Raw genomic sequence first — 27,359 nt, forward strand, 5'->3', positions numbered from 1 at the left:
GTCTCTGTTTCTTTTTGTTTGCAGATTAAAAAAAATATGAAAACATCAAGTAGTCACATTTTCCATCTCATAATGACAACAATCATAGCAACAATCTCCTCTAGTTTCATCCTTTTGTATCTGTTGTAAAGATGATATTTCAACCTTTTAAAACAATAAAATGTAACGAGGAAACATGTTCTTTGACTCTGTGAGTTTAAGAAATGCACATTAAATGGTTAAATATATTCTTATACACACATTTAATATTTTCTATAAGATGTTGAGGTCCAACCATAGATTGTCTGTGTGCTCTTCATAATTTCCAGTCACAAAGCTGTTTTTTGACCTGCATTTTATTCTGACAATATATATAAAAAAATATCCACATAATTGCAATTAAAGAGCAGGGTGTCATGTGTATAATTAAAAAAGTTTATTTAAATTAAGATTTACTGAAGTTTGATTAATGAAGTATTTGGCAGTGAATCTCTGATGAAGCAACAAAGCAGAGAAGAGTCTAGAAGCTGGTGGTGGCAGAGATGAAGCAGGTGGAGACTTAGTTGAGGATCTCTAATTGTCCAGGATGAGGTGGAGATAAGGAGTCTGAGATTTAAAGCACACAAAACAGAGGCTGAGTAACTCACAGAAGGCAGCGAGACAATAACTGGACTCAAATAATGACGACAGAATTGAGCTTGAAGTGGACATGATGTTAAGAACAGACTAACAGAACAAACACACAGGAATGCAGGCAGGTGAGAGACTACATGGCAACAGCACCGCTTACAACTGCAAACCTCTCCAGAGAGTGGTACTGTGTGCTGAAAGGATAATTGGACGTGAGCTTCCCTCAATCCAGGACATCTACAAGAAGCTGTGCCTGAAGAAATCAGGGAGGATCATCAAAGACTCCATTCACCACAGCCATAAACTGTTCAAACTACTTCTGTCAGGCAGGAGGTACTGCAGTATCTGGTCCTAAACCAGCAGACTGAGGGACAGCTTTGTTCATCAGGCCACCAGACTGAACAGTCACACTTCATAGGCACCTCACTCTCACCGATCGGAACTTCAACGCTATGCACTCCATATTGTACATATATGCCATTTCTTTTGCACAAGATTCAAACTGCTGACCTCTGTATATTTTACATATATGTATATACACGCACATCCACATATATATGCACATATATATATATTTGGCATACATCCTTAAAATTGTACATATATAATTCTTACATTTCTGCTCTTATATTTGGCTTGTTTTTCACATTTCTTGTATTTTTGCACACCAGTGTAAAGCTTGCACACAAGAATCTCACTCACTTGTGCTGTACCAGTGTACCAGTAATGTGACGTGACAATAAAGGTGATTTGACTTGATTTGATTTAAACTTTGTTCTGTGGATTGTTTGATTCTGTTTTCCATTTTTTGTCTTTACTATATGATGCAGCTATGGCATATATGACATAATATTTGAGGCTGAGGAACTAGAAGAACTTTCTCAACAAATTACAACCATACAGAATGAATGTGTGCTCTGCCAGAAAAAAAAAGAAATTATTTTCAGTTAGAGTTCAAAATATTTCTTTGTCATAAGTCCAGGTCAGCTGTAAAATTAGGTTTTGTGAAGAAGTTCACACGTGTGCGTACAAACAGTTTAAACACAATAACCATTTAGTATCTGATCCTCAGGTTTGTATTTTATGATAGGGTAGGGTAGCTCCTTTAATCACATGTTCCCTCTGAACAGCAAAATCTTCCAAATGCAGACCACACCTCAAATGAACTCCAGGCCTCTTATCTGCCTAAAATAATAAAGAAATAACAAAGAAATCTCCACACCTGCCCATTAATTAGCACCACACTGCATATTTACATTATTACATGTAGAAGATATGCAGAGATTTCCACATAAGCAGAAAGGAAAGTCATTATCAGTTACATATATAAACATATTTTGCTGTACTTAGTGTTTGATTACATGGCCTTTGTCAGTATATAATAGATAGGAAAACAGAAGAATCATTTTTTTATTTTTAAAAAACCTGTTTTTTCCTTAAAGAAAAAAAGTACTAAATAATTTAGGTAATTTTTTTTACTACGTTTAGGATAAGACAGTAATAAAGGAAAGAAAAGAAAAAATATGGAAATGTTATCGTTGCTTAATTGTCAAAAATAGCATTATTCTAAGTAGATTCAGATACGCTTTTCTTTTTTCTCAGTTCCTCTCCAGCTGAGGGAGGTTTTTGTACAGCCTTGTATCACTGTGTGAACGGCCAGCTGTTACCCTGCTGACAGTAATAAACTCCTGCATCTTCAGCCTGAACTCTGCTGATAGTCAGAGTGAAGTCAGTCCCAGATCCACTTCCACTAAAACGATCAGAAACTCCAGACTGACGGCTGGAAGCAGAATAAATTAAGAGTTTAGGAGATTTCTGTCCTTTTGAAGGTACCAGTTGAGGTTTAAGCCAACACTTGAACTGGCTTTACATCTGACAGAGACAGTCTGTCCAAGAACAACAGACTGAGCTTTAGGAGTCTGAGTCAGGACTTGTTCTCCTGATGAACCTGAAAACATGAAAAAGAGGAGAAGAGTTATTGAGATGATGAACATCCAAACATTAGAGGATAATTTCTCTAACATGGAGAACAGATGGAAGAAGGTCAGTGGTGCTTGTTTCAGAGTTTCTCCATCAGAGCAGAACATCATTGTGGTGAACCTGGCTGCATGCTGAAGCAAAGTTTTCACAGAGAGTCTCACCCTGAACAAGGAGCCCCAGGGTGGCCAGCAGTAGAGTCAGTGACATCATCATTGTGCTGCTGGTGTGTGAGTGGCTCTGAAAGACCTGGACAGCCACTGATCAACACTGGCCTCTTAACAGCTGTGAGCAGAGAGGCAGGACACATATGCTTCCGGCGCCCCCCGTGTGCGGCAGCCTGTTACAGCAGCTCTGCTCATTCTGAGTTTCTTTCTTTCTCATCTTTTTAACAAATTTCCCACATGTGGGACTAATAAAGGTTATCTTATCTTATATGCAAACACACAGTCAGTCAGCTGCAGCTGTCCTGAGCTTACAAAGCTTCCCACAGTGAGACTGAATAATGAAAGAATTCATGACATGTAGTGGAGAGAAATAGTTTTGATTTCTGCTCCTGAGAAAAGCTGATAATTATTCAGAAACATAATGAACAACAGAACAGAAGACACAGTTCTAACATCAATGAATTTGTAACACTTTATAATGTTGACAGTGATGCAGCTGCTCAGGACGCTCTCGATAGTCCCTCTGTAGAAGGTGGTGAGATTGAATGGTGGGAGATGGGCTTTTCTCAACTTCTGCAGGAAGTAGAGAAGCTGTTGGGCTTTGTTAGTTATGGAGGTGGTGTTGAGGGACCAGGAGAGGTTCTCCACCAGTTGAACACCAAGGAATTTGGTGCTCTTGACGACCTCCACAGAGGATCCATCGATATTAAGTAGACAGTGATCTCTCCATGCTCTCCTGAAGTCAACAATCATCTTGTTTTATTTCGGCCATGTTCAGAGACAGGCTGTAGACTCTACACCAGTCGGTTACCTGTTGCACCTCCTCTCTGTTGCTGATAAGACCCACCACAATGGTGTCATAGGTGAACTTGTTGATGTGGTTTGAACTGTGGATTGCTGCACAGTCATAAGTCAGCAGAGTGAACAGCAGTGGGCTGAGCACACAGCCCTGAGGAGCTCCAGTGCTCAGTGTGGTGGTGTTGGAGATGCTGTTACTTGGCTGGGTGGTGCTTGGCTTGAAATGCTACTGATTTAGCATCAGTGTGTGAGTTAATGATAGTGAAGCTGTTTATGAAATGTGTGCCTGAGTTCTTCTGTGGCTGATCTAAATGAACAGAAGGTGTCCTCTTTGCAGAAGGCAGATGAGTTCTGACAGGGGGATTTCTTTAAATCACCCTGCTGTTCTTTCTTTAGCCAAGACTCCTGAGTTAGAAAACACAAACACTGCAGATTTCTTTAACTCGCGAGGGCAGCCATGGAACGCAGGATCTGCGTCTCATCACTGCCTGCGTGCTTTATTTATACTTTCCTGTGTGTGTGTGTGTGTGTGTGTGTGTGTGTGTGTGTGTGTACAAAGATAACGTCACTCAGAACGATGGGTTTTTTCCCCTTTTCTGCTCGTAAAAGAGCTGAGGTTTCACTTCTCTATATCTAAATGTTCTCTGAAGACAGGAAGCGGTTAGTAGCTGCACACAAGTTACTAGGTGAAAAGTCACGTAGACATGTGCTTAATGATAAATTAAGGAATACATTTCATGGAGCTGATCACATATATGTTCAATAATCTTTTGACAAGTTCACACTAATGCACTAAGGGACTTTATTCATCCTGAACTCTGCTCTGATTGGCTGACATGCAGGCTAAAGGCCTCACTTTCAAATGTTTGTTGTCTGAACATGAAGATGAGAAAAAACATAAAAACTCTGGTTCATGAGAGCTGAATGTAAAATATATAAAATGTATAAATTTTACTTTAAATTGATTCAATTTCTGAATTAAATAATTTCCTGGTCCATTAAAAATAGATTTATTAAAAGGACACCTGGAGAACCACGCTGACACTGAACTGACTGAGATCAGTGTTTGTTTTCTTAAAACTGATCCTTTTAATAATCTTTAGAAATCGTTGAGCTTCAGGGTGACTGAGTGTTGAGATTTGTTTCTTTTATTTAAAGACAGTGTGTTCTGTGATCCATTATGAAGCTGAGGTCAAAGTTCATGATCAAGCATCTTCTAACTACTCAAAGATTCACAGCAACAAATGTGTCAGTTTGAGATTTCCTGAGTTTTGAGTGGGTAGAAAGCAGTTTCCACCATAATAATCATTTAACACTGAACTTTTGATTTTAAAGTTTTATGATGACAAATTCAGTCCCTTCATGAAATTGTGTTTGTGCTCATTGAACTGTGTCAGTCTCTGCTGCAGCTGGAAGTTACTGCAGTTTCTGTTCAGTCTGACTGAGGGAGGTTTTTGTACGACGGTTTTTCACTGTGTGAAGAGCTCCCAAGAGCTGACATTAAATTCCCCTTTACAGTAATAAACTGCTGCATCTTCAGCCTGGACTCCACTGATGGTCAGAGTGAAGTCAGAGTTTGATCCACTGCCTGTAAAACGAGCTGAAGTCCCTGATGCTCGAGTGCTAGACTGATAAATGAGCAGTTTAGGAACTCCTCCATCTTTTTGTTTGTACCAGTACATATTTTTGTTACTATAGACATTCTGTCCGGTCATACATCTGATGGTGACAGTTCCTCCCACAGCAGAGCTCACTGCTCCAGGCTGAGTCACTGTGATCTGTCCTCTGGACTCTGAGGATACAGAGACAAAAACATAAAGCAGCTTCATGGTTTTGTGGGCTTCATTTCAGAGGGACAGATGTTGATAGAGGAGAGGAGTTTGATTCTCTGGACTTTACCTGTGAAGCAGCAGCAGAGGAGAGTCCAGATGAGGACGCAGATCAAAGTCATGTTTTTGATGAGGAGGATTTCTGTGGCTTCTGTTGTGATGAAGGACAGCTGTCAGTCATCCAGTGTTCAACTCTCAGGACTATAAACTCTCCCAGAGCACTGGAGCATGGTGCTGCTGATGCAAAGTGCCTCTCTATGGAAATGATCTGACTGACTCACACAGGGACTTGGATCAATCAGCTCACATGTCATTGAAAATATGTATTTTAAAGAATCATTTGGGGTTCAACTTAATGATGATAAAACTGAAGTCCTTGTCTGAATCCTGGACCGATTTGTGCCCGGTGAAATGAAAGCCCTTTTAATCACATATAAATCCTCTGCCTGGACTCTTGGGGTAACTTTCGACTCTGCATACATTCAGGATTCTCAAGTCAGATCTCTGGTTGTCTCTTGTATTGTCCTTAGAAACATTGCTAAGTTAATCACCATTGTGTCATCCTCTGAACTGGAAATTATTATTCATTTATTTTGTTAATTATTCACTTCTGCAAGCATAAAACTCCCTCCTATGTCTACAGCATTGTTCATCCAACTACACATTAAATAGCAGTTTTAATCTGGTTCCAAACAAATAAGTTGATTCATCGAAATAAATAAACCAGTTAAAGAAAAAAGAAAATAGAAAAAACATGGACATGACCTCCAAAAAATGACCTAGTCCAAAGTTTAAATGTTGAACATCATATTGACGTCCAGGTTGGGTCAGGTTTGGGCGTCCAAATGTCCGGAATTGATCATGTTCTGAGGGACCCAATATAAGAAGATCTGCACGTCCATCTGACGTCCACTGCTCCCTTTATGGGTCACCACAGTGTCATCTTCTTCTTTCCCACCAACCCTCTGCATGTCCTCCTACATCCATGAACAAACTCTGAGATCTTCCTCTTTTCCTCCTGCCTGGCAGCTTCATATCACCTGAGCTCTCTTAGGTGAAATCATTCTAATCTTTGATGTACTCATGTGTAATCTTATCCATCCTCGCCACTCCTAATGGAAATCTCAACCACAGCCTCCCATCTTTGAAATTTGGATCCAAATTTTGATCATTTTAGACATTTCTGCTTCTTTTAAAATATATAATATAATAATATATTTTTAATTAACCGTTTAAACACGAATATGTGAAATTAATGAAATGTCTCCTTACAAGTTTGACGGGGATTGGCAATGATGCCTATCTGTTGCCATGGTTAATGAGCTTTGAGGGGAAGTGAAACACTAAACAGTTTCTCTCTCTCTTTCTCTGCAATGGCTGTTGACCCCTTTACAGTCAGGATAAGGCCACAGTTCTGTGTCCTGTCCCATCCAAATCAACAGACAGTGCAGTAGCAGTTTTTGATACGGGCGACACGGGCGGTTGCCCAGGGCGGCATCGTGGTGGGGGGCGGCATCATGGGTATCGGCAAAAAAAAAAAAAAAATGCTCATACTCATGCCAGCGCATAATGGGAATGGCACAGGCACCGATCGGTTTTCTATCGCCCATTTGCTGGGAGTAAGGGCGCCCTCCGTTTGCGAGGTGCGCCTGCTGCTGCGGCACAGGAGAGGAGAGGGCGGGCGGCGGGGATTCTCTGGCTGGCTAGAGCGGCATCTAATAACCAACTCGCAAAATAAAACAAAATAAAAACAAACCAACAAACACGAAAACACCAGACATTATGATACAGACTTATAATTTGCACCGATGTTTTTTCGAAATTCTATATAGTGAGCGCGAGAGCCCTCGGTGCGCCTGCTTGCTGCTGAAGTCAAAGTAAACTTTATTGTCATCTCCGCTACATACAGTCCAGTATATAGAGAGACGAGACGACGAGGCTCCAGTTACAGCAGTGCAAGTAAACAAACAATAAATATAGTAGAGTAAGAAAATAAATATACACTTTAGGACTCGGGGTAAAGGGATCAATAACAATTTAAAATTTATAATTTACAGTTTGATGATTTAAAGTCTCATACATAACCCGTCGAAAGGGGAGGGAGACCTGCTGCTTCCAAATAGAGCACATTTCATTCATAATGTTGTAAATCCAAGCCCATTATGTATTTATGATTTGAATCCTGGGTTGTGTGAAATCCCAGAAATAAACCTTAGACAAAGTGAATCTGTGAACTAAGGTGTAGGTTTATTAGGTTATGTTGTGGTGATCTTCGAGTTGGTGGATGTTTGTTCATACTGGAGTGCAAAAATAAAACCAATGGAAGATGGACAAGAAAAGTTTGAAGCCATCAGGTGCTCAGTTTAGAAAAAAGAGAAAAGAAGAGGAGGAGAAATGAGCAAAAGATACAGGTAAGCAGATGTGTCATTGGATAATGGCAGGTCATCCTGAAACAATCAGAATCAGAATACTTTATTAATCCCTAAGGAAATTATGTGGGTTACAGTTGCTCCAAGAAGAAATGGTAAAAATAGTAACAGTAACAGACTAAACTCCAAACAATACATCATGTTACAGATTTTAATATTAATTAGTCAGTGTCAGTTGTTGATTTGTCCTGTTCTCATTGTATGACGAATTATGATGGCTGTCGCTCTTCATATGTGTGTGTGTGTGTATGTGTGCCTCTCTGGTGAATTTCGACAACAGTTTTATGTTAATGTACAATCCTTAATATGTTTTGACCAGCCAAACAGGCTAGGACCGCCACTGCTCATGTGTTTGTTTTATCTCTTTATTCATTTCTATTGGTGTTATTTCAGTTCTAAAATGATATCTGTTCCATGACAATTTCTGAGCTAACAGGCCAGAGAAGAAAAAAAAGGAAGGGGAGGGGGGAGGATGTAACTACTGCAACTTGTAGAAAAAACAAAACATAGAGCACATGGAACACAAAAATATGAAAATGCACAGATACATAAATCAACAAGCTTGTTGTGGTGTGTTTGTGAGAAAGTGATTGTCTGTGTTTGTGGGAATCCACAGTAACACCCCCAGAAGCCAGAGGCAGACAGTGATAGAGCCAGGAGATCAGTTTGTCCACATAAAGACCACTTTGTTTATCCAGTGTGGCACCAACCAAACAGGCCAGCTCTACTCTGGAGTGGCTCACGAGTTGGGAGTTCGCCTTGTAATCGCAAGGTTGCCGGTTCGAGCCCCGGCTCGGACAGTCTTGGTCGTTGTGTCCTTGGGCAAGATACTTCACCCGCTGCCTACTGGTGGTGGTCAGAGGGCCCGGTGGCGCCAGTGTCCGGCAGCCTCGCCTCTGTCAGTGCGCCCCAGGGTGGCTGTGGCTACAACGTAGCTTGCCATCACCAGTGTGTTAATGTGTGCGTGAATGGGTGAATGACTGGATATGTAAAGCGCTTTGGGGTCCTTAGGGACCAGAAAAGCGCTATATAAATACAGGCCACAGGCCATTTCGAAGGTAATGTAGTGAAAGAGAGGCCAGTAAATCTGTCTTCTCCCAGTTTTGAGTTGTTCTAGGATAAAGCTTCATTTAGGGAAGGAAGGGCAAGAGCAGGTTTCATCTCAGGAGAGACTCTGAAGTGAAGAAAATTAATGTAGATACAACCACAGCCAGGACTGAGAGAAAGGTTAAAAATAAAAAGGTAGAAGCAGAGATTGCCATTAAATTGTTTTGCAGCTTTTTTTCAGTATTTCTGATTGTTTTATAAATTTCCATATTTAGTAATAAATATTATGTTGTGCATAATTTCAGATTTAATTTAAAAAAATATCAATTTTAGGTATTTCTTGTAAATTATGTCCACCGGCCACACTTTGCTGATCACTGTTCTGTGGTGCTCACCTTGCTAGGCTAATGATTTAGCATCAGTGACTGAGATAATATCAGTGCATAAATTCAAGAGTTCGTTATAATTTATCACAATTAACACATGAGTTTCTCACTGAAGCTTCCAAGCTGACAGATGACGTTGTCTTAATGCAAAAACACAGTTTCATCCACTGGATCTTGGGCCAATATAGTCCCAAGAAGCATTAGTAGTATACTTACTAGGTAACGTATACTTAGACTGATTTCCTTTCTATATGTTACATTTAGACTAATGTTTAAAAGTTACTTCATTGAGCAGGGTGTAGCTTTTTCTCTTCTTATTCTTTCTTATACTGGAACTTCATTTTTCTGTATAAGGTGGTACTTTTAAGACACCTCTGCCTAACTACAGTGAACTAACCAGAAGTCTCGGAATATGCTCTGGTGGTCATTTTACACAAGTTCAGGTGTCACATCCATGAAACCTACACCACTAACCAGCATCAGTCCTACAGCTTCACTCTCAAATTTAATAAATTCTGGGACAAGCAGAAACTGTATTTTTAGCGGTGCATTTTGTGGCAGGCCAGACTGCTATTAAATGCACTCTCCTATAGAAATAATTTCTTTGTAGCAGAAGAGACGTCCTGGATATACATGATAATGTAACACGGGTGTTTTTGTTTGTTCATGTTTAGCGCGTTGGGTTGTGTTTTTAAAGCGACTGTTACATTTTTAAACCGTTTTATGCGACAGGTGTGTGTAGCACTTGTTACACATCTCATTGGGAGAGCGATAGCCGACACCACACCTTCACCTGACGTACAACGTGACGTATGGCGCACACGTCGGGTATTCACTTTCAAAACAACAATGGCGGATAGAAGATATTGATTGAGGTGGTTAATGCTCCTTTCGCTGGTTGCCAACCACCATTAAATAACAAGAAGAAAATATTGATCTGCTTTTCTTAGTTGTGCACATTTAAGACGCGATTCAGACTCAAACAAAGCTGCAAAGCAGAAGAACAACATGACCATCAACTATTCTGTGCCACAGTCCCAGTTTGCTGCAGCACAGAGTGATGATGAGATGGTGGAAGAACAACAGAGACAATTTACGGACCATTAAGATGTGCAACTTAGAAGTAGTCAGAGGTAACTGGGTGGAGTTCAATCAGGTTAAATGCACAGTTGATTGGATTATATCTGAAGATCGTATGCTATTCGTGACAACTCTACTAGACTCCAAATTTCTCATCCAATTAATGCGGGAGTATCTCAAAAGTAAATGAAACATCTAAGCTTAACACTTTTTCCCTAATACTGACTGACATGGGACACACCAAAGTTGAACTTGAACCAGCTAATCAGTCTGAAGGTAAGTGTTTTTTCACTTATTTGAGAGAATGGTAAATGGCCGGTACAAGGACAGGACACAGTTAATCTATTAGAAGACAGGGATTCACAGCACAATACTACTGATGAAGATTTATTTCTATATCGATTGGCTTTGTTTTATTTAAAAATGAAGGCTAAAATGCTCTGCCAACCAGCACTATACAGTGCACCATAGAGGAATTTCAGGATCTTCACAGCTGTGCAATGCACGATGTTCTGGCAAAACTGTCTGACAAACTGTGCATTTAATATTCCACAAGCAGAAGTGGATAACATCATTCAAGAACTTTCACAGAATGATCTCTTAACACTGTACAATAAAGGTGTTTTGAGATCTGACAAAACAAGGAAGACATTTTTCAAAGAAAATTTCAGTTATGTGGAACCCACTCAAATTTTTTTAGGCTCTGACAGTACAGGCAAACAGCGTTATTTTCAGTATGTGCCAATTAAAGAAACACTGAAGTCTCTCTTGAGACAACCCACAATACGGGAACAGTACAAACAGTCAAAACTGCGCCGATCACCAGACATGGTTTTAGAGGATGTGTCAGACGGTCAAAATGTCAAGGATAATGCACTTTTACAGCACTATCCATCATCTCTTTCACTCATTCTCTACCAAGATCCATTTGAAGTGGTTAATCCATTAGGGTCTGGCAAAAAGAAACATAAAATCCTGGCAGTGTACATGACTCTAGATGAGATCTTACCACACAACCGGTCCTCTGTTGATGCAATGCAACTTGTTCTGCTTTGCAGGGACACTGACTTCAAAACTTTTGGCCATAACAAAGTTCTTTCCACTCTTATTGCAGACCTTAAAGACATGGGAGAGACAGGGGTTCTGGTAGAGGATGGAACCATAATGAAGGCAGCTTTGATAGCCATCTTAGGAGACAATCTGGGCTCCCACTGTGTAGGTGGTTTCACTGGGAATTTCAGCTGCAGCAAACATTTTTGCAGATACTGCTTAATTGACAGGGAAAGCTTTATCAATGATCCACTATCACTTGGACAAAAAAGAACAGCTGATAACTATAAAGACAGTGTTCAGGTCCTCTCTACAAGTGACCACTCGGTTGTGAATGGCATTAAATTTGACTCTGTGTTTAATTCACTGAAGTATTTCCATGTGTGCTCTGGGTTACCTCCATGTTTGGGCCATGATTTATTTGAAGGAGTGGTTTCCAGTGACTTGTCGCTATATATTGATACCCTTGTGCAAGTGGAAGGGCATTTCACATACAACCAGTTAAACAGAGCAATTGTCCAGTTCAAACAGGTAGGAAGTGATGCTTTAAGTAAGCCATGTGAGGTGAAAACAGAGCAGAGGCTGGGGGGTTCAGCAGCTTCTGTACATTGGTGAAAAGATAAAACATCCTGTGGATAGTGAGGTTTGGCACTTATGCCTTAAACTTAGAGACATTGTTGATCTTGTATGTGCCCCTAAAATAAGTCACAATGACATTGCCTACCTAAAGATACTGATAGAGGACTATATACATCTGAGACACAGTAGGTTTCCGGACAAAGCTTTAAAAGCTAAACATCACTATTTGTTACATTATGCAGAGCAAGCACTCGTATTTCAAAGCACGTACAAGAACAGTATGGGCTCAAAATGTGGTCATAAATATTTTGTACTTGTAAATCAGGATTTGTATGTGTAAAAAGAATTTCTGTGTGTGTAAAAAAGATTTGAATGTGTGAAAAGAATTTGTGTGTGTGTAAAAAAGATTTGAATATGTGAAAAGAATTTGTGTGTGTGTAAAAAAGATTTGTGTGTGGACTTAGCCAAAAAAACCCATGTGAATCTGTGCAAGTTACAAGTACGAATTTTGAACCGATTTTTCTTCCTTTCATCTGATTGGTCAATGTCATGTCAATCACAAATGTAACAATCCAATCAGAGAACAGATGGGTTTGGCTGTCGGAGGGGCGCTTTTTTGAACTGCAGGTCCTTGAAGGGAATAAATGCCCTTTTACATGCCAACCCAGCGTTTTCCTTCATCACCACGAAGGTAAACAGTCTGTGGTCGTCCGAGTTTGGTGATTTTTGTGTCACAGGTTTACGTGCTTAATACAGGGACTTCCACAGCCTTTTCAACAGCGCTGCGGACCGCGGGGGGGGGGGGCAGTGTTTTGGAAATGACAGTCTTCACTACAAAGCTTTCTTCGTTATGAATTAGCATACATGATTTTATTGTTCTTATTTTATATATTTATTTTATTTACATTTGAAGAACTAGCAACAAAACAGAAACTCTTGTAGAGGACATCAATAGAAACGACAAGGAGCAGGTGCATCTAGTACAGGTAGAGCTGCTGCAAAAACCCACAGAGCTCAGCAGCCAGCGCAACAAATTCTGGATCCTTTGCTTTTAGTTAGCATTAGTAGCACATCCTGCGTCCGATGTGAAAGGACTTTTATGCTGCACACTGTGACTCACAGCAATGGTCCCAGGTCAGCCCTGACTTTGTGTTAAACCAATCCTAAAGTAATAATGGTATTTCTAACCACTGACATACCACAACTTTATCCTTTCAACAGCTGCTGAAAGTTAGGGGACCTAGCTGCTATCGGATATTTATATAGAGATCCTCCAGCTTCAAACTGTATTACCCTTCAAGGACCTGCAGTTCAAAAAAGCGCCCCTCCGACAGCCAAACCCATCTGTTCTCTGATTGGATTGTTACATTTGTGATTGACATGACATTGACCAATCAGATGAAAGGAAGAAAAATAGGGTCAAAATTCGTACTTGTGACTTGCAGGTGTTTTTTTGGCTAAGTCCACACACAAATCTTTTTTACGCACACACAAATTCTTTTCACACATACAAATCTTTTTTACACACACACAAATTCTTTTTACAGATACAAATCTTTTTTACACACACACAAATTCTTTTTACACATACAAATCCTGATTTACAAGTACAAAATATTTATGACCACATTTTGAGCCCATAGAACAGTGCACAACTTTGTCAACTTATGCAAGACTCTGACAGAACGGCATCAGTTACTGCAGTCCTACCTCTCAGTGGGCCAACTGTTTCCACCTACAGTTCAAATCACTGGAGAAGCAAGTAATTATAATCATCATCTTTACAACGCTGTCATTCAAGAAGCTGCGGCAAAAGCAGGCTGCACTAATCAGACCACTTTGGATATGTCAGCAGTTGTCTACAAAGGTACCAAGTATGTCAAAGGCTATGTTTCCTTTGTAGATGACACTGATGATGGCTTGGTTTTTGGGAAGATAGTTGTTATACTTGTTAACGATTCTGAATTGTACTTTGTGCTCGAGTTGCATCACTCACTACTTCTCATTGACCTTGGACTTCACTGCTTGCGTTGCCCTACAGAAAGAAGTGTGTGTGTAAATGCTGACAGTTTGATGGATTATTACCCACTACCACTTCATAACATGGCAGGCTGTTAAGTCTAATTGTTGAATGTTGTCATTGTGTTTCTTAAATTTGTAAAGTCTTAGTTCAATCTATAGGATCAAGACATTCCTTTGTCTCTGACCACCTCTCCAGCCACTCTGTGCTGGGGGAGGTTTTATTGCAGATACATGCTATCTGGAAGATCTGTTTCTTGCGTTGTAAGCTTCCTGCTTTTATGATCCTTTTGGTGAGCAGGAGGTCACACAAACGCACCCCCAGGACACACACACACACACATTCTCACATGCATACACCCACACACACACACACGTTCTTGCACATGCATACAGGCGCTTACACATACACACACATAGTGCCTTGTCTTAGAACCATTGGGGAGTTTTACGGTGGGAGGTGCTTTTGCTGTGATGTGTATTGTGTGAACTGTTTTTCCCAATAAAAGGCAGCGGGCGGAGGCTGGAGTCGGGGTCATTTTGTGATAGGATTCGAAGTGCATTCCTGAGACACCAACTGGGGCCTCCCTTGTGCAAGTAAAATCGATCGATCGCTGACTGTCTTGATTTCGTACTTCATGAGGAATAAGTCTCTAAACCAGCGGGGCTTGTGGAAACACAGACCCAAGGTTTATTTGGTCCTTCCGAGCCGGAGCCCAACACATCACATCCACCGAGGAGAGGGAGATGACGCTGCTGCAGTCTGCCAGCAGCCAGCGTCTGGGACGCCTGTTGAAAGCCCTGGTGCTTAACTTTGTCACCAGGCTGGAGAGTTTGAGTCTGAACTCCCCTCGGGTTGGATGGTGATTGACGGGATCCAGAGACTTTCCCGTGAACGAAAACAACACGAACAGTGAGTACAGAAGGCCTTAGAGAGCGGCTACGTGACCGTGCGGTTAAACGCAGGTACGGGAGTGTGCAAGCTGTGTGTGACGAAGCAAGCTACCTGGTTGTTCCACCAGTTTTTTGTTATTTAAATTTTTTTAAGGAGGTCTGGCTTCTTCGCCAGTGTTTTTTATTTTATTTTAATTTTTTTTAAGGAGGGTTAAGCAGGTTTCTCCACCGAAAGAGGTTTAAGCAGGTTTCCCCACCGAAGGAGGTTTAAGCAGGTTTCTCCACCGAATAGAAGGAGGGTTAAAAACGTTTTTCTCCGCCGCTGAGGGCGTTGAGTGTTGGTTTCTTCACCGAAAGGAGGTCAGAGCTCTTGTATGTGTCTGTGTGGCTGATTGTTGTCTTGTAATGGAGAATAAACTGAGTAAGTCTGCCTTGAAAGGGGATGAAATATTTATTGGGCAGCACATGGTGTGTAGATCGTTGAAGAATGAAGTGAAATTGTGCGCAAAGCAGAAGTCAGAGGGATTGTGTCTGACGTCATGGTGTCTGTGAGTTACAGTGAGGTGTGAAAGTATGTGAGTGAAAAGGTATCCAGCTGGGGCAGACATGATTCTGCAGGTCACCTGCCCAGTGGACAAAAGAAATAAAATATGTATATAATGCATATACACATACAATGATACTCATGAAGACCAGACAGCGTCTAAGCATGAGACTCTGTTTGTCATCTTGTCCAAGTCACTAGTAAGATGAAAGTGATACATAGACTAGTGGACTGAATATTATAGTAGGACAGATGATTGCATCATAGAGGAGAAAACAGAATGCTGATGAGGGGTTTTGCATGAGTGAGCTGATTGTTGAGTTTCTGGTGTGTGAAGAAGTTTTAACATGGCACACATTTGGTTACATGAGAAGAAACTTATTATGTGATGAGACAACAGGGTTATGCTGTATGTTGTGTGTGGCTGATTGGATGAATGTTTGAGATTAATTTGGCTGATGATTTGTCTTTTGTTACAAAGTTGAGCCTACCAATTAGGTTTGGTATGATTTACCCCCTGAAATGAAGAACATGTGTCATGATTTAACAAGGCCTTTCCTTTCTTTCCTTTTCTTTTGTTACTTTCACAGTGCACTGGAAGTTTTATTTGATAATCTCTATCGTTTGAGCAGATCTGCACGATTAGAACAAAAGTGCTACACAACACGTCGGGAAAACCGTTGCAAGTGAGCTTCTCCAAAATTAAAGTGGGCTCGGGAGAAAGCTACTTATTTGGGACAATTAGAAAGCGAGTCCCTTTTTCTATAAGGATTCAGCGAGGTAATCCAGTCTAAATTCTTCTTTTTCTTTTTGAAATGTCGTCTTTTTGCTGAGGGTGGAAACGAAATATGACGATAAATTCCACTATCAGCAAAAGAAAGAATCGCTGAGTGAATGAATGAGTGAAAAAAAAATGGGGAACTGACTGACTGATAAAAGCTGACAAGACTGACTGACTTAACACCACTATGCGAAGTTAACCCCCACGTCGATGCAACAAAAGTGTAGATGTATATCTGTGTGCGTCTCTGTTGCAGGAGCAGGAGGAGACCACAGGAGGAAACTTGGGTCACATGGACTATGTGAACTCTGCAAATTTAACCTTAACCTGGTCACAGAGGTCACTGTGAGAAAGAGTGTATACACCTGCGCAGCGCTAACATTTACATTTCTTTTCTACAGCAGAGGGTTAATTATGTGATTTGATCATGTGATTTACAGCAGAACACAACTTAATGTTTTTCTACAACAGGATTACTGAGTTTTTGTGTGAAGAAAACTGTGGTTACAGGCTACATGTTGGTGATGAAGGTACACTGTGTTGTTGAGAAAATGTTGGAGAAAATGTTGAAAATTACAGGGGAAGAAGTGAATACAGTGTGAGACATACTGTATTAAAACCAGTGTTGCTTCTTTTACAGCAGAGTGTTAACTTCATGACCTTTTACAGCATCTCTGGAATTTGGATGACCTACGCCTGGCCACCAGGATGAACCGTGTGTTTGGCTAATGTTTGTTTCTCTCTAAGAGTGCTTGTAAAGGATTCAGCACAGACAGACAAATGACAATTGAACAGATGTGCAGTGGTTACAGAATAGTTACATGGGGCTCATTATCTGACCACTATTGGATTACAATGTGGATTGAAGTTGAGATGTTCAATGATTTGAAGCAAATTATGAAAAAAGTAGGAGTTTAATGAGTTTAAAATAAACCTGCAATGATACTTGTCTCTGTGATGCTGAATACTTTATTACACTTATGAGTTGCAGTTGGCTGCAAATGTGAAGTTGTTTTAACTTAAAGACTTTATCTTCTAGGATACAGGCTCCAGGTGGAGCTGGGAGTTAAACAAATATTAACATTTAACTGCTGACTAATGTTTTTACACAGGGTTACAGGTTGGAGTATGGCTGCTCCAAGTGGGAAACCCTGGAGATTGTTTTAGAGAGAATGTGCAACATTCTTGTGTATGTCTCATTGAGGAGTTGACACATGGCGTGAGCCGTGTGGCACAAGAGGAGTGCCATTTTTTAATTTGCAGGTGTCGTGAGGTGCCATGATGAGAAGGAGTGACTGAGGGGATCATCCACAAGATGGGAGCTGAGGCCAGGAGAGAGGCTTCAGGAGGATCAGAGAGGATCAGAGATCACCTTCAGCACAGCAGACATCTCACAGAGAGCTGTGCTACTGGGCTTCCAGGAGATTGTCATGAGGAGATTTTGCACAGCAAAATCTTAAATAACATGAAAGAGATTCGACGTTGACATTGAGGAAGACAACTAAGGTGTACGACGTGCTCTGCCTTAAATCGTCCAGGGAGTTGGAACATGAGGACCTGAGGGATGAAGGAGAGTGCCAAGCTCCATCCGACAGGCAGGAGGAGGTCCAGCGATGGACTTGTGGTTCTGTGAACAGGACAAATGCCAGGTGACTGTGAAATAACTAACAGCACTTTTCCCAAAAATGAAGCCAGTAACTTACTATCCTAAAAGATTAGCTCTAGTTGCTTGTGCTTTACCTCCATGTGTGAGATCAGTATGTGCAGCAGCTCAAGCTGTACAATGTTCCGGAAAATAGTTTTATTCCACCCTTTGACACTGTTAGTTCCACACGAGGTAGATGTTTACTACTGCAGACTAAAATTACATTTCTGTCAGCTGCAAGACACTTGTCTCTAATGTCACTATTACTCTCATAACCACACATAACCATAAAGCGGTGCACAATTCTGAATTCGTCAACCCTTTTGCCAACGAAAGAAGAGGACACTTCTCATGAGTGTAGTGAGCACGTGGAGAAGGAGTGTAAGCCAAGGGATGACTTAATAGATGTGCCACTCGTTGAGGGAATGTTTTGGTTTGTTGATGGTTTGAGGTTTACAACAGCAGAGGGACAGGCTAAAACAGGTTTTGCTGTAGTAGATAGGGAGAAAGTTATCTGTGCAGGACAACTAGCATGTTTCATATCTACTTAAGCAGCAGAGATGCTAGCTTTAACGGAAGCGTGTAAAGCTGCAGAGAGACAAAATGTGACAATATACACTGATGGTCAATATGCATTTGTTACATTACATTTCTTTGCAGTGCAGTGGGCAAGACGAGGTATGACAACCTCTACAAGGGAAACCTGTAGAACATGCCAAACTCCTGCAAAATCTGCTGGAGGCAGTATTATTGCCCAGTAGAATTGCCGTTTGGAAATGTGCAGCACACACGTGTTCAGCAGTGCAACACCAACAGACATTGCCTATTATACGAGATGCACTGGCAGACATGCAGGCTCACTCACCTTTTTTTTTTTTTTTTTTGCCTGTCCCGTTTGGTTCTTTTGCCATCAGAATTATCGTCTAAAGGCGAAGAAAGATGCCCAACGGATTTACTTTACCAAATGGACCATCCCAGCCATGCCGCAATGGTCTATTTGATTCACCTTTTATTGTTTATTTTATTTTAATTTCACTTGTTAAATACGGGACAGACTTGACTGGGGAAAAGAAAGGGGAGAAGGAAAGGGAAAGAAAAACAGCGGGGAAGAGGGACAGGGATAATGGGCAAAAAACAAAAACCAACAAAATAAGCAGACAAAAAATACATATATCAATCACCTGAATCACCTGTTGAGAAAGAAAAAAGAGAAAACAAGCAGAAGAAAAAAAAAGAGCAATATAATAAACAACATCACGATGATCTATGGGAATATAACAGTAAATACTAAATATTAAACATTATTGTGCAGCACGTAAGATCAACAGCACACAGTGTGCTTTGAGGTAGGAGCCAAAAAGGGTGTAGTTTCTGTGTGTGATCACCCGTGTGTACACCTGTGAGCACAGGCTCACTCACCTACTGCAGGAAAACAGTTGTGGCTCACAAAAGGAGCGAGCTTGCAGGATGGTGTTTATTGTCTATGTGATAAACCAATACTGCCTGAGAATTTGTATAAGACTGCTGCTGTTTTGAGCTATGGGCCGTGCCATGTCTCAACAGGAGGGATGATGACAGCAGTAGAGCAACATTTTCATACTCTCGGATTTAATCCTTTTAAAAAAAAATTTTGCAGGTCATGTATGATATGTTGCAAGCACAATTCTCAGGGTAATTTGAGACCTAAGAGAGGGAAATTCCCCAGACCCAGTCACCCATTTCAAGTTATACACATGGACTTTATAGAGCTGTCCAACTGTAATAACTATAAGTACTGTCTAGTGATAGTGTGCCCTTTTTCAAAGTGGGTAGAAATCGTCCCAACTAGGGAAGCAGATGCCATTTCGGTTGCCAAAGCAATATGTGAGAATATCATCCCGGAACATGGGATTCCAGAGACCATTTATAGTGATAATGGCCCACACTTTGTAAATGAAGTGCTTGGATTAATGGCACAGCATCTAGGGATAACATTAAAACATCATTGTTCATATCACCCACAAAGTGCAGGGTTGGTAGAGAGAACTAATGGGACAGTAAAGCTAAGACTTAGGGAAACAATGGAAGAGACAGGCAGGACATGGTTAGACTGTATATAATTAGTTAAGATGTACATGAGGATTTCTCCAACAGAGAACGGTCTGACACGCTTTGAGATTATATGTGGTAGACTATTTAGAGTTTTAGTTTTCTGTAGTGATGATAGAAAAGCAGAAGAGGAGAACACATTAGCAGATTGGATGCTTAAAATGTTTAAAAGTAAAGAAGTCTTGAGAACAAATGATCTGCCAGATGATTCTTTTTCTCCGCAGGAGCAGAGTCTGAAGTCTGGAGATTGGATGCTGATGAAGGGCATAAAAAGGAAGTGCTGGTCCAGTCCACGGTGGGAAGGTCCCTATCAGGTGCTGCTGACGAAGGCCACAGCAGTGAAGATTGCTGAGAGACACTCTTGGATACATCAAGCGCACTGCAAGAAGGTAACACACTTCCTGGCCGACTCTGTGTAATGGTGAAAAGTTCAGGGTACAAAGGGGGGAGTATATCTCTAGGACCTCTTGTCTCAATCCTGGTGAAGAAACCAACGGATCCAAAACCCAATTTAGAATGGCTAAGGAATGTGCTGTGCACCTTCTTGAGCCTGTTAACCCTGAGTGGGTTGACAGGAGTGCACTGGGACAGAGAAAACCACACCCAGTACCCGCATGGGTTTTCAACCAACTACTGGTGGCAGTTTATGAACACAACCGCTCACATAAACAACGAGACCAATTGTTATGCTTGTGATGCCACTGTCTACACATTCTTCTGGGCTGTGGCCATATAGCATCACTGAGAGCGAGACAGTTTGTTTGGTTGCCTGAGCAACACACCCAGGAGTAAACGTACTTGGAACACTGCCAACTTTTCAACTCCCCTGAACCTGAATGGAAGGTTGATTCATCAGTAGCTGGGAAGGTGAACTGCTCTGGTAAGACAGACCTGCTAGCCTGACTCCAAGTATCTGACTCGCTGCAGGACATTGAACAGCTAAACAAACTGGAAGCAGGCCAGTTACCCATGTGTATGAAGGGCAATGGATTAGTCCAAGTTGGAGATTTACCATGGAATTTGTGCAACGTCACCTATTCTTTTTGTCCTCTGCAAGTAGGGATGTAAACAGAGAAGCCTTTTGTCTACATTTACATCATGAACACTTCTCTAAGCTGGTTGAGGTTTTGAGCCAAGAAGATCATAAACAGCTTGATCCAATTTCCTTTACAAAGCTTTTTCTGCAGAGACAACAGGAAGGGAGGAGAGTAGTAAATGTAGATGATTCACCAGTTGACTGATCCCCACAGGATGCCTGCAGTGAGAAGATTTGAGGGGTTGATAGGAGTCATAAAGAGGAGTGTTGACCAGGCTACAGCTTTGAAGTTAGCTGAGAGCCACATGGACAAACAATAAAATCAACTGATGTGTTTGAATGCCTATGTCTGTATTCAGTTGGATTGTAGTGACATATTCTTTTGAGAATGTTGATTCTTCTTGTTTGACTGCTACATTCAGTTGTTTACTTGCAGGATGTAGTTTACTGTGTATGAGATCAATGAGAAGCAGGTTAACTGCTTACATGAATTAAGTGTGAACTTTTGCTGCAATAGGAGGTGAATGACGTGAGGACCTGTGTATGGATGGAATCTTCACTGATACTGTCAAAAACAAGGGTGCATAAGTTGAAATTTAAGTATACAATGACAAAAAGGGGGGAATTATTAAGTCTAATTGTTGAATGTTGTCATTGTGTTTCTTAAATTTGTAAAGTCTTAGTTCAATCTATGGATCACGACATTCCTTTGTCTCTGACCACCTCTCCAGCCGCTCTGTGCTGGGGGAGGTTTTATTGCCGATACATTCCATCTGGAAGGTCTGTTTCTTGTGTTGTAAGCTTCCTGCTTTTATGATCCTTTTGGTGAGCAGGAGGTCACACAAACGCACTCCCATGACACACACACACACACACACACACACATACACACATTCTCATATGCATACACACACACACACACACACACACACACGTTCTTTCACATGCATACAGGTGCTTACACATACACAAACATAGTGCCTTGTCTTAGAACCATTGGGGGGTTTTACGGTGGGAGGTGCTTTTGCTGTGATGTGTATTGTGTGAACTATTTTTCCCAATAAAAGGCAGCGAGTGGAGGCCGGAGTCGGGGTCATTTTGTGATAGGATTCGAAGTGCGTTCCTGACACACCGACTGGGGCCTCCGATGTGCAAGTAAAATCGATCGATTGCTGACTGTCTTGATTTCGTTCTTCATGAGGAATAAGTCTCTAAACCAGCGGGGCTTGTGGAAACACAGACCCAACACAGGCCTTTTCGTTGTCTCCCTACACCATTCAGTTTCCTCTTAATTCTTTTTCAGGGATGGAAACTAGACAGAGAGAAAATAACCTGCATTGTCGAACATCTGTACAACAGATGGTGGTGTACAACAAAAAAGTTGTGTAAAAAAGTCTTTTGTTTGTGGAGGCGGAAGATCTCAAACCCTGTCTCACACCAATTCAAATACGTAAACTACTTCTTGCATTTAAAGGAGGTTTGTGTAGCTTCTGTACAACTCACAGACTTGAGTCTATGATTTGAAGGTCACTCATAGACTCATATGTCACTGATTAGCTTGATTAGCTTTTTTTTTCTCTTCACCATACTACACATGTACTTTGACAGTATAATATTGAAGAGCATTTTGGGGCTCACATTGTCTGGTAGATAATTAACACGGAAAACAAACAAAAGTAGACACTAAATCTAACACCATTAACCTTTCATTGGTAGTGGTACAACTAAGGGTGGAAATTGTGACATACTGTAAAATATATTGTATTACAACTTTTCAATGCAAGACCTTGAGTTTGTAGTTCCTTTGCAGTCCTGGGACACAGCTCATCCAGAGGACAGGAGAAGTATGGAGAAGTATAGAATTGTTGTTGAGGCCATGCAAGTTCACTGCAGAAATGCTAAATGTGCATCTTGTGAAGAAGTTGCTAAAATCATTGTAAACAGATGCTCTCAAACATTTGCAGATTTTACTGAAAAGGGAGAAAGACTGGGTTGTGGACATTATTCACTACTGTTGTATTAATTGGCAGCCAGTTGAACTTCCTGAGGGGGAAACACCAGCTTCTTTAGAGGAAAAGAAACACATTCTGTTAACAATTTTTAATTCACAAGGAGCTGGAGCTGTGGAGAGACCTGATATGGATGACTACATGTGACTCACATATATTTCTCAGCGGCAGCTTATCAACAGTTGTCCCTCACTTTCAGTAGCTGAAATTCAGGAGCAGTGGCCATTCTTGTTTACTCGGAAAGGTCTTTCGAACCACTTTTACAAACTCACACGCATCGATATCAGTGAGCGCTTAGGTCAGGCCCTCATAACCAAAGGCAGATGGATTATTAACTATTTCTCCAGCCACAAGCTCAAATGGAACCTTGGTATAAGGACACTCATCCAGCAGATAGAAAGTGAGGAAGTTTTGACCAACAACAAGGTTGGCACAGCAGCCATACTTCTGATGATGAAGTATTACAAGGAAGACGAAGACTCACTCTTTGTCTTAGCAGATGTAAGCTTTTTTCATACAGCTCTAGGTTTAATGCTGTTGCTTGCTGTCCTGTTTTTTTGATTTTTTGTTTTTTTGTTACATAAAATGTCTTGGTCCTTTTTCTGGCAGGAAACATCTACCAGGATGTCCCTTGAAGCAGAGAGCAACCTGCCAATCACCCCGAGGCTGATTATGCTTGGTAAGAAGTCATTTATGAAATAGAGCTGATTAGACCATATTACAATTTCTGTTTGGCACAGGAGCTTTTCGTGGACACAGGTATCCAGTCTCTGTTTTGTTACCTCAAATTTCTGTAATTTCCTTTATAAACCAAGGTTGTTGGACATGTGTCTCAGTGAATCCAGCAAAGTAACAATATCAAATTTCACATTACATATTACTGATCAACATGGTAGTCTAGCTACACCAACAGCAGAAATACTGAAGTCAATACTGTAAAGCTTAACAGCAGCACAAACTATAAACTCCAAAATAACCATACAGTTGATTCATCTCCAGTAATTTAATTGGGCTGACTCTTTGTTAGGTGTGTTTAATGTGCAGAATAATTCCCAATTATGTACAATTCTAATATGTTAAAACGGACTTATGTACATAAGGCCATTAATGATTAAAAAGCTATTTGCTTTTTGATTATCTAGACAGTGTGAAGAAGTGAAGTATTGAAATTATTTTGTGTTGCATAATGACAACATGTTGCCCCTATACATACAGGACAAAGTTTAATGACCGCCACCAGCTGGATGGTGAGTGCAGAGGGGCGTGTAATTGTTGAGCTGGACAAAGAGAACACCTTTCCTAATGCGATGTCAGTCTTCTTTGGTTCATTCTATGTATTGAACCTGGAATACCAGGAGTCAGCGTGTGCAACATTGGAACTGATTCAGAGGTATGTTTGAACAGTTAGCTAATAGTGATAGATGATAAATAAATTATCCCTAAGTAACTCATTATTTCACATCACAACTCAATGTTACTGTATGTTACTATTTATTGTGGCATGCTTTAAGGTTTTTTGTAAGGATAAACCCTGAAGAGGGAACAAAATGTACCTCCAAGGTTGGGACAAGCAGAAAGACTGGGACCACTGTGAAGCGAAAGGTTGTTCACATTAACCCTCATGTCACAACTTTCCTCCAGCGGCTTACTGAATTTGAGTGGAAAACTTCAAATTAGGTAACTGTTGTTGCCATTTATAGTGAATTTCTTGTATAATTTAAGTGACCAATGTGTTGTTATCTGTGTCTCCACAGATGATCCATGGCCCATGCTTTCTGCACATTTACACAAGACGAACAACAATGAAGACAAGCTCTCTCACCATCTTGCAAGAAGCTTTCTCTGTCCAATAGGTTTTTTGAGTGCAACAGTTTTGATTTTTTTTTCCTTCTTTTACCTGTTTGTTAAAAATTATTTCAGCTACTTACACTTTAATTGTCACATGTATTGGCTCACCCTACAAATCAATGAACTCAGTCCACAAAGCAAGGTCAGGGTTCAGCGCAGGTCAGTCAAGTTCCGTCACACTACACACGCTCATCCATGTCCTTGTGGACCCTGCTTTGTGCATTGATTTGGTGGTGTGAGCCAGTATTTTGGACAAAGTGTATATAAAGGACGAAGTGTAGGGCTTGATATTCTATTCATTACAATTCAGTTTATTTGTATGGTGCCAGCAAAATAAATGCCAAGGCACTTCACATTGTAGGTTTAAGACCCTACAAAATATAACTAAGAAAACCCAACACTTGAGCATATGTTGTCTGCCATGATATGGATATGACATAATATCGTTATTGTTTGTACAACCATCTGAGAAAATACATGGATTACATGGTTTAGTAAAAAGAAGTGCTTCCTCAATGAAAATATGTTTTCAGTTCTTTTCGGTTCTTGATTTTGGAAATGTGTATTTCAGCAGGGAAAAATCAGAACAGAAATAAAAAGTGGTGTGAAGCACATGAATTATATTTTGTGTGTGTGTGTCCTCAGTGAACTGTATCAGTCTCTACAGTTTCTGTTCAGTCTGACTGAGGGAGGTTTTTGTACGACTGTTTTTCACTGTGTGAACACAGCTTGACTGTTCAGCCAGTGATAACTCTGACAGTAATAAACTGCTGCATCTTCAGCCTGGACTCCACTGATGGTCAGAGTGAAGTCAGAGTTTGATCCACTGCCTGTAAAACGAGCTGGAATCCCTGATTGTCGAGTGCTAGACTGATAAATGAGCAGTTTAGGAACTCCTCCATCTTTCTGTTGGTACCAGTTTAAATAACTGTTGTTATAAACATCCTGACTGGTCCTACACTTGATGCTCACAGTTCCTCCCACAGCAGAGCTCACTGCTCCAGGCTGAGTCACTGTGATCTGTCCTCTGGACTCTGAGGATACAGAGACAAAAACATAAAGCAGCTTCATGGTTTTGTGGGCTTCATTTCAGAGGGACAGATGTTGATAGAGGAGAGGAGTTTGATTCTCTGGACTTTACCTGTGAAGCAGCAGCAGAGGAGAGTCCAGATGAGGACGCAGATCAAAGTCATGTTTTTGATGAGGAGGATTTCTGTGGCTTCTGTTGTGATGAAGGACAGCTGTCAGTCATCCAGTGTTCAACTCTCAGGACTATAAACTCTCCCAGAGCACTGGAGCATGGTGCTGCTGATGCAAAGTGCCTCTCTATGGAAATGATCACACTGACTCCAGCAGAGACTTGGATCACATTGAAATGTGTTTGCTTTACACAGGTTAATATGTGATGTACAATTAAAGTTAAAACATCATCAAATATAAAAATGTATAACAAGGCTTCTCTAGTCTGGTATAACAGCTGTCATTATAAAAAGAACATGCTGTGATCATGAAAATAATTCACCATCTATATATTCTAAGGTTTTACATATAACAATCAAACATCTGCTGATCCTTACCATGTTAGAATATTGTGTAAAATAATCTCAGATGAACATCAACACAACATATAAAACTGTCACACATTGTGTAAACATGTGTAACAATCAAAGGTTTGTAGAACCATGTAAAACTTGAAGTAATCACTTCCTGTATGACTTTATCATTCCTCATATCGTTGTAGAGGAATTTTGGCCCCCTGCTCTTTACAGCATTGCCTCAGTTCATTGATCTTTGCAGTTTCAGTTTCAGTTTTATTTCTATAGCACATTTAAAAGACCCAGGTACATCAAAGTGCTTCACAGACAAGCCGCATTTGCAAGGTTACAGCAGTAAAGGAGCAGGAAAATACAATTATCAGCAAAAGAAAATACATTTATAAGATTGTGACGTGGCAACAAGCATGAACCGGGGAAAAGTTAAAAAGTAGTTTGGAAGGCAAGCTTAAACAGGTGGGTTTTTAATTGTGATTTAAAGGATTGGATGGATTTCGACGCACGGACATCAATCGGCAAGCTGTTCCAAAGTTTTGGTGCGGCAAAAGCAAAAGCACGATCCCCCCTACTCTTCCGTCGAGACATTGTTGCATTAAGAGCCCCTGGTTAGAGGATCTGAGTGCTCTCGTGGGGATGTATAGGTCAAGGAGGTCAATTAAGTAGCTGGGTGCCAGGTTATTTAAAATTGTAAAAGTGTATAAAAGGACTTCAAAAACAATACGATATTTGACGGGGAGCCAGTGAAGGTTGGCGAAGGTGGGTGTGATATGATCATGTTTTCTGGTGCCGCTTAAAAGGCGTGCTGCGGCATTCTGGATTAGTTGCAGGCGTTGGATGAGGGAAAGTTGGAGGCCTAAATAAAGAGAATTACAGTAGTCCAATCTTTGCAGACATTCATTTATGCACAGCTCTCATCACAGCATTTCAGCTGGACTGAGATCTGGTCTTTGACTGGGCCATTGCAACACCTTCATATTTGTTCTTCTGATGT

The 27,359-nt window shown here is 40.8% G+C and overlaps 1 protein-coding gene, 1 pseudogene and 1 gene segment (V, D, J or C); 1 reads left to right on the top strand and 2 right to left on the bottom strand.

The window, feature by feature from the left end:
* Window positions 1-2,250: 2,250 nt before the first annotated feature.
* LOC116336016 lies at window positions 2,251-2,827 on the bottom strand (annotated as a pseudogene).
* Window positions 2,828-14,717: 11,890 nt separating this feature from the next.
* Window positions 14,718-25,420, top strand: LOC120435561. Its single transcript, XM_039605342.1, has 6 exons — window positions 14,718-14,825; window positions 20,147-20,311; window positions 23,133-23,468; window positions 23,577-23,646; window positions 24,183-24,357; window positions 24,722-25,420. The coding sequence occupies exons 1-6, from the start codon at window positions 14,718-14,720 to the stop codon at window positions 24,723-24,725; spliced, it is 858 nt and encodes a 285-aa protein (XP_039461276.1). The 3' UTR covers window positions 24,726-25,420.
* A 56-nt stretch (window positions 25,421-25,476) lies between these two features.
* On the bottom strand, window positions 25,477-26,008 carry LOC120435728. The segment is given in 2 exon segments: window positions 25,477-25,849; window positions 25,957-26,008. Coding segments are annotated over 2 exon segments (375 nt in total).
* Between the last annotated feature and the right edge of the window lie 1,351 nt (window positions 26,009-27,359).

The sequence above is a fragment of the Oreochromis aureus genome, linkage group 22 (assembly GCF_013358895.1).
Source record: "Oreochromis aureus strain Israel breed Guangdong linkage group 22, ZZ_aureus, whole genome shotgun sequence".
In the NCBI taxonomy this organism is placed as follows: Eukaryota; Metazoa; Chordata; class Actinopteri; order Cichliformes; family Cichlidae; genus Oreochromis; species Oreochromis aureus.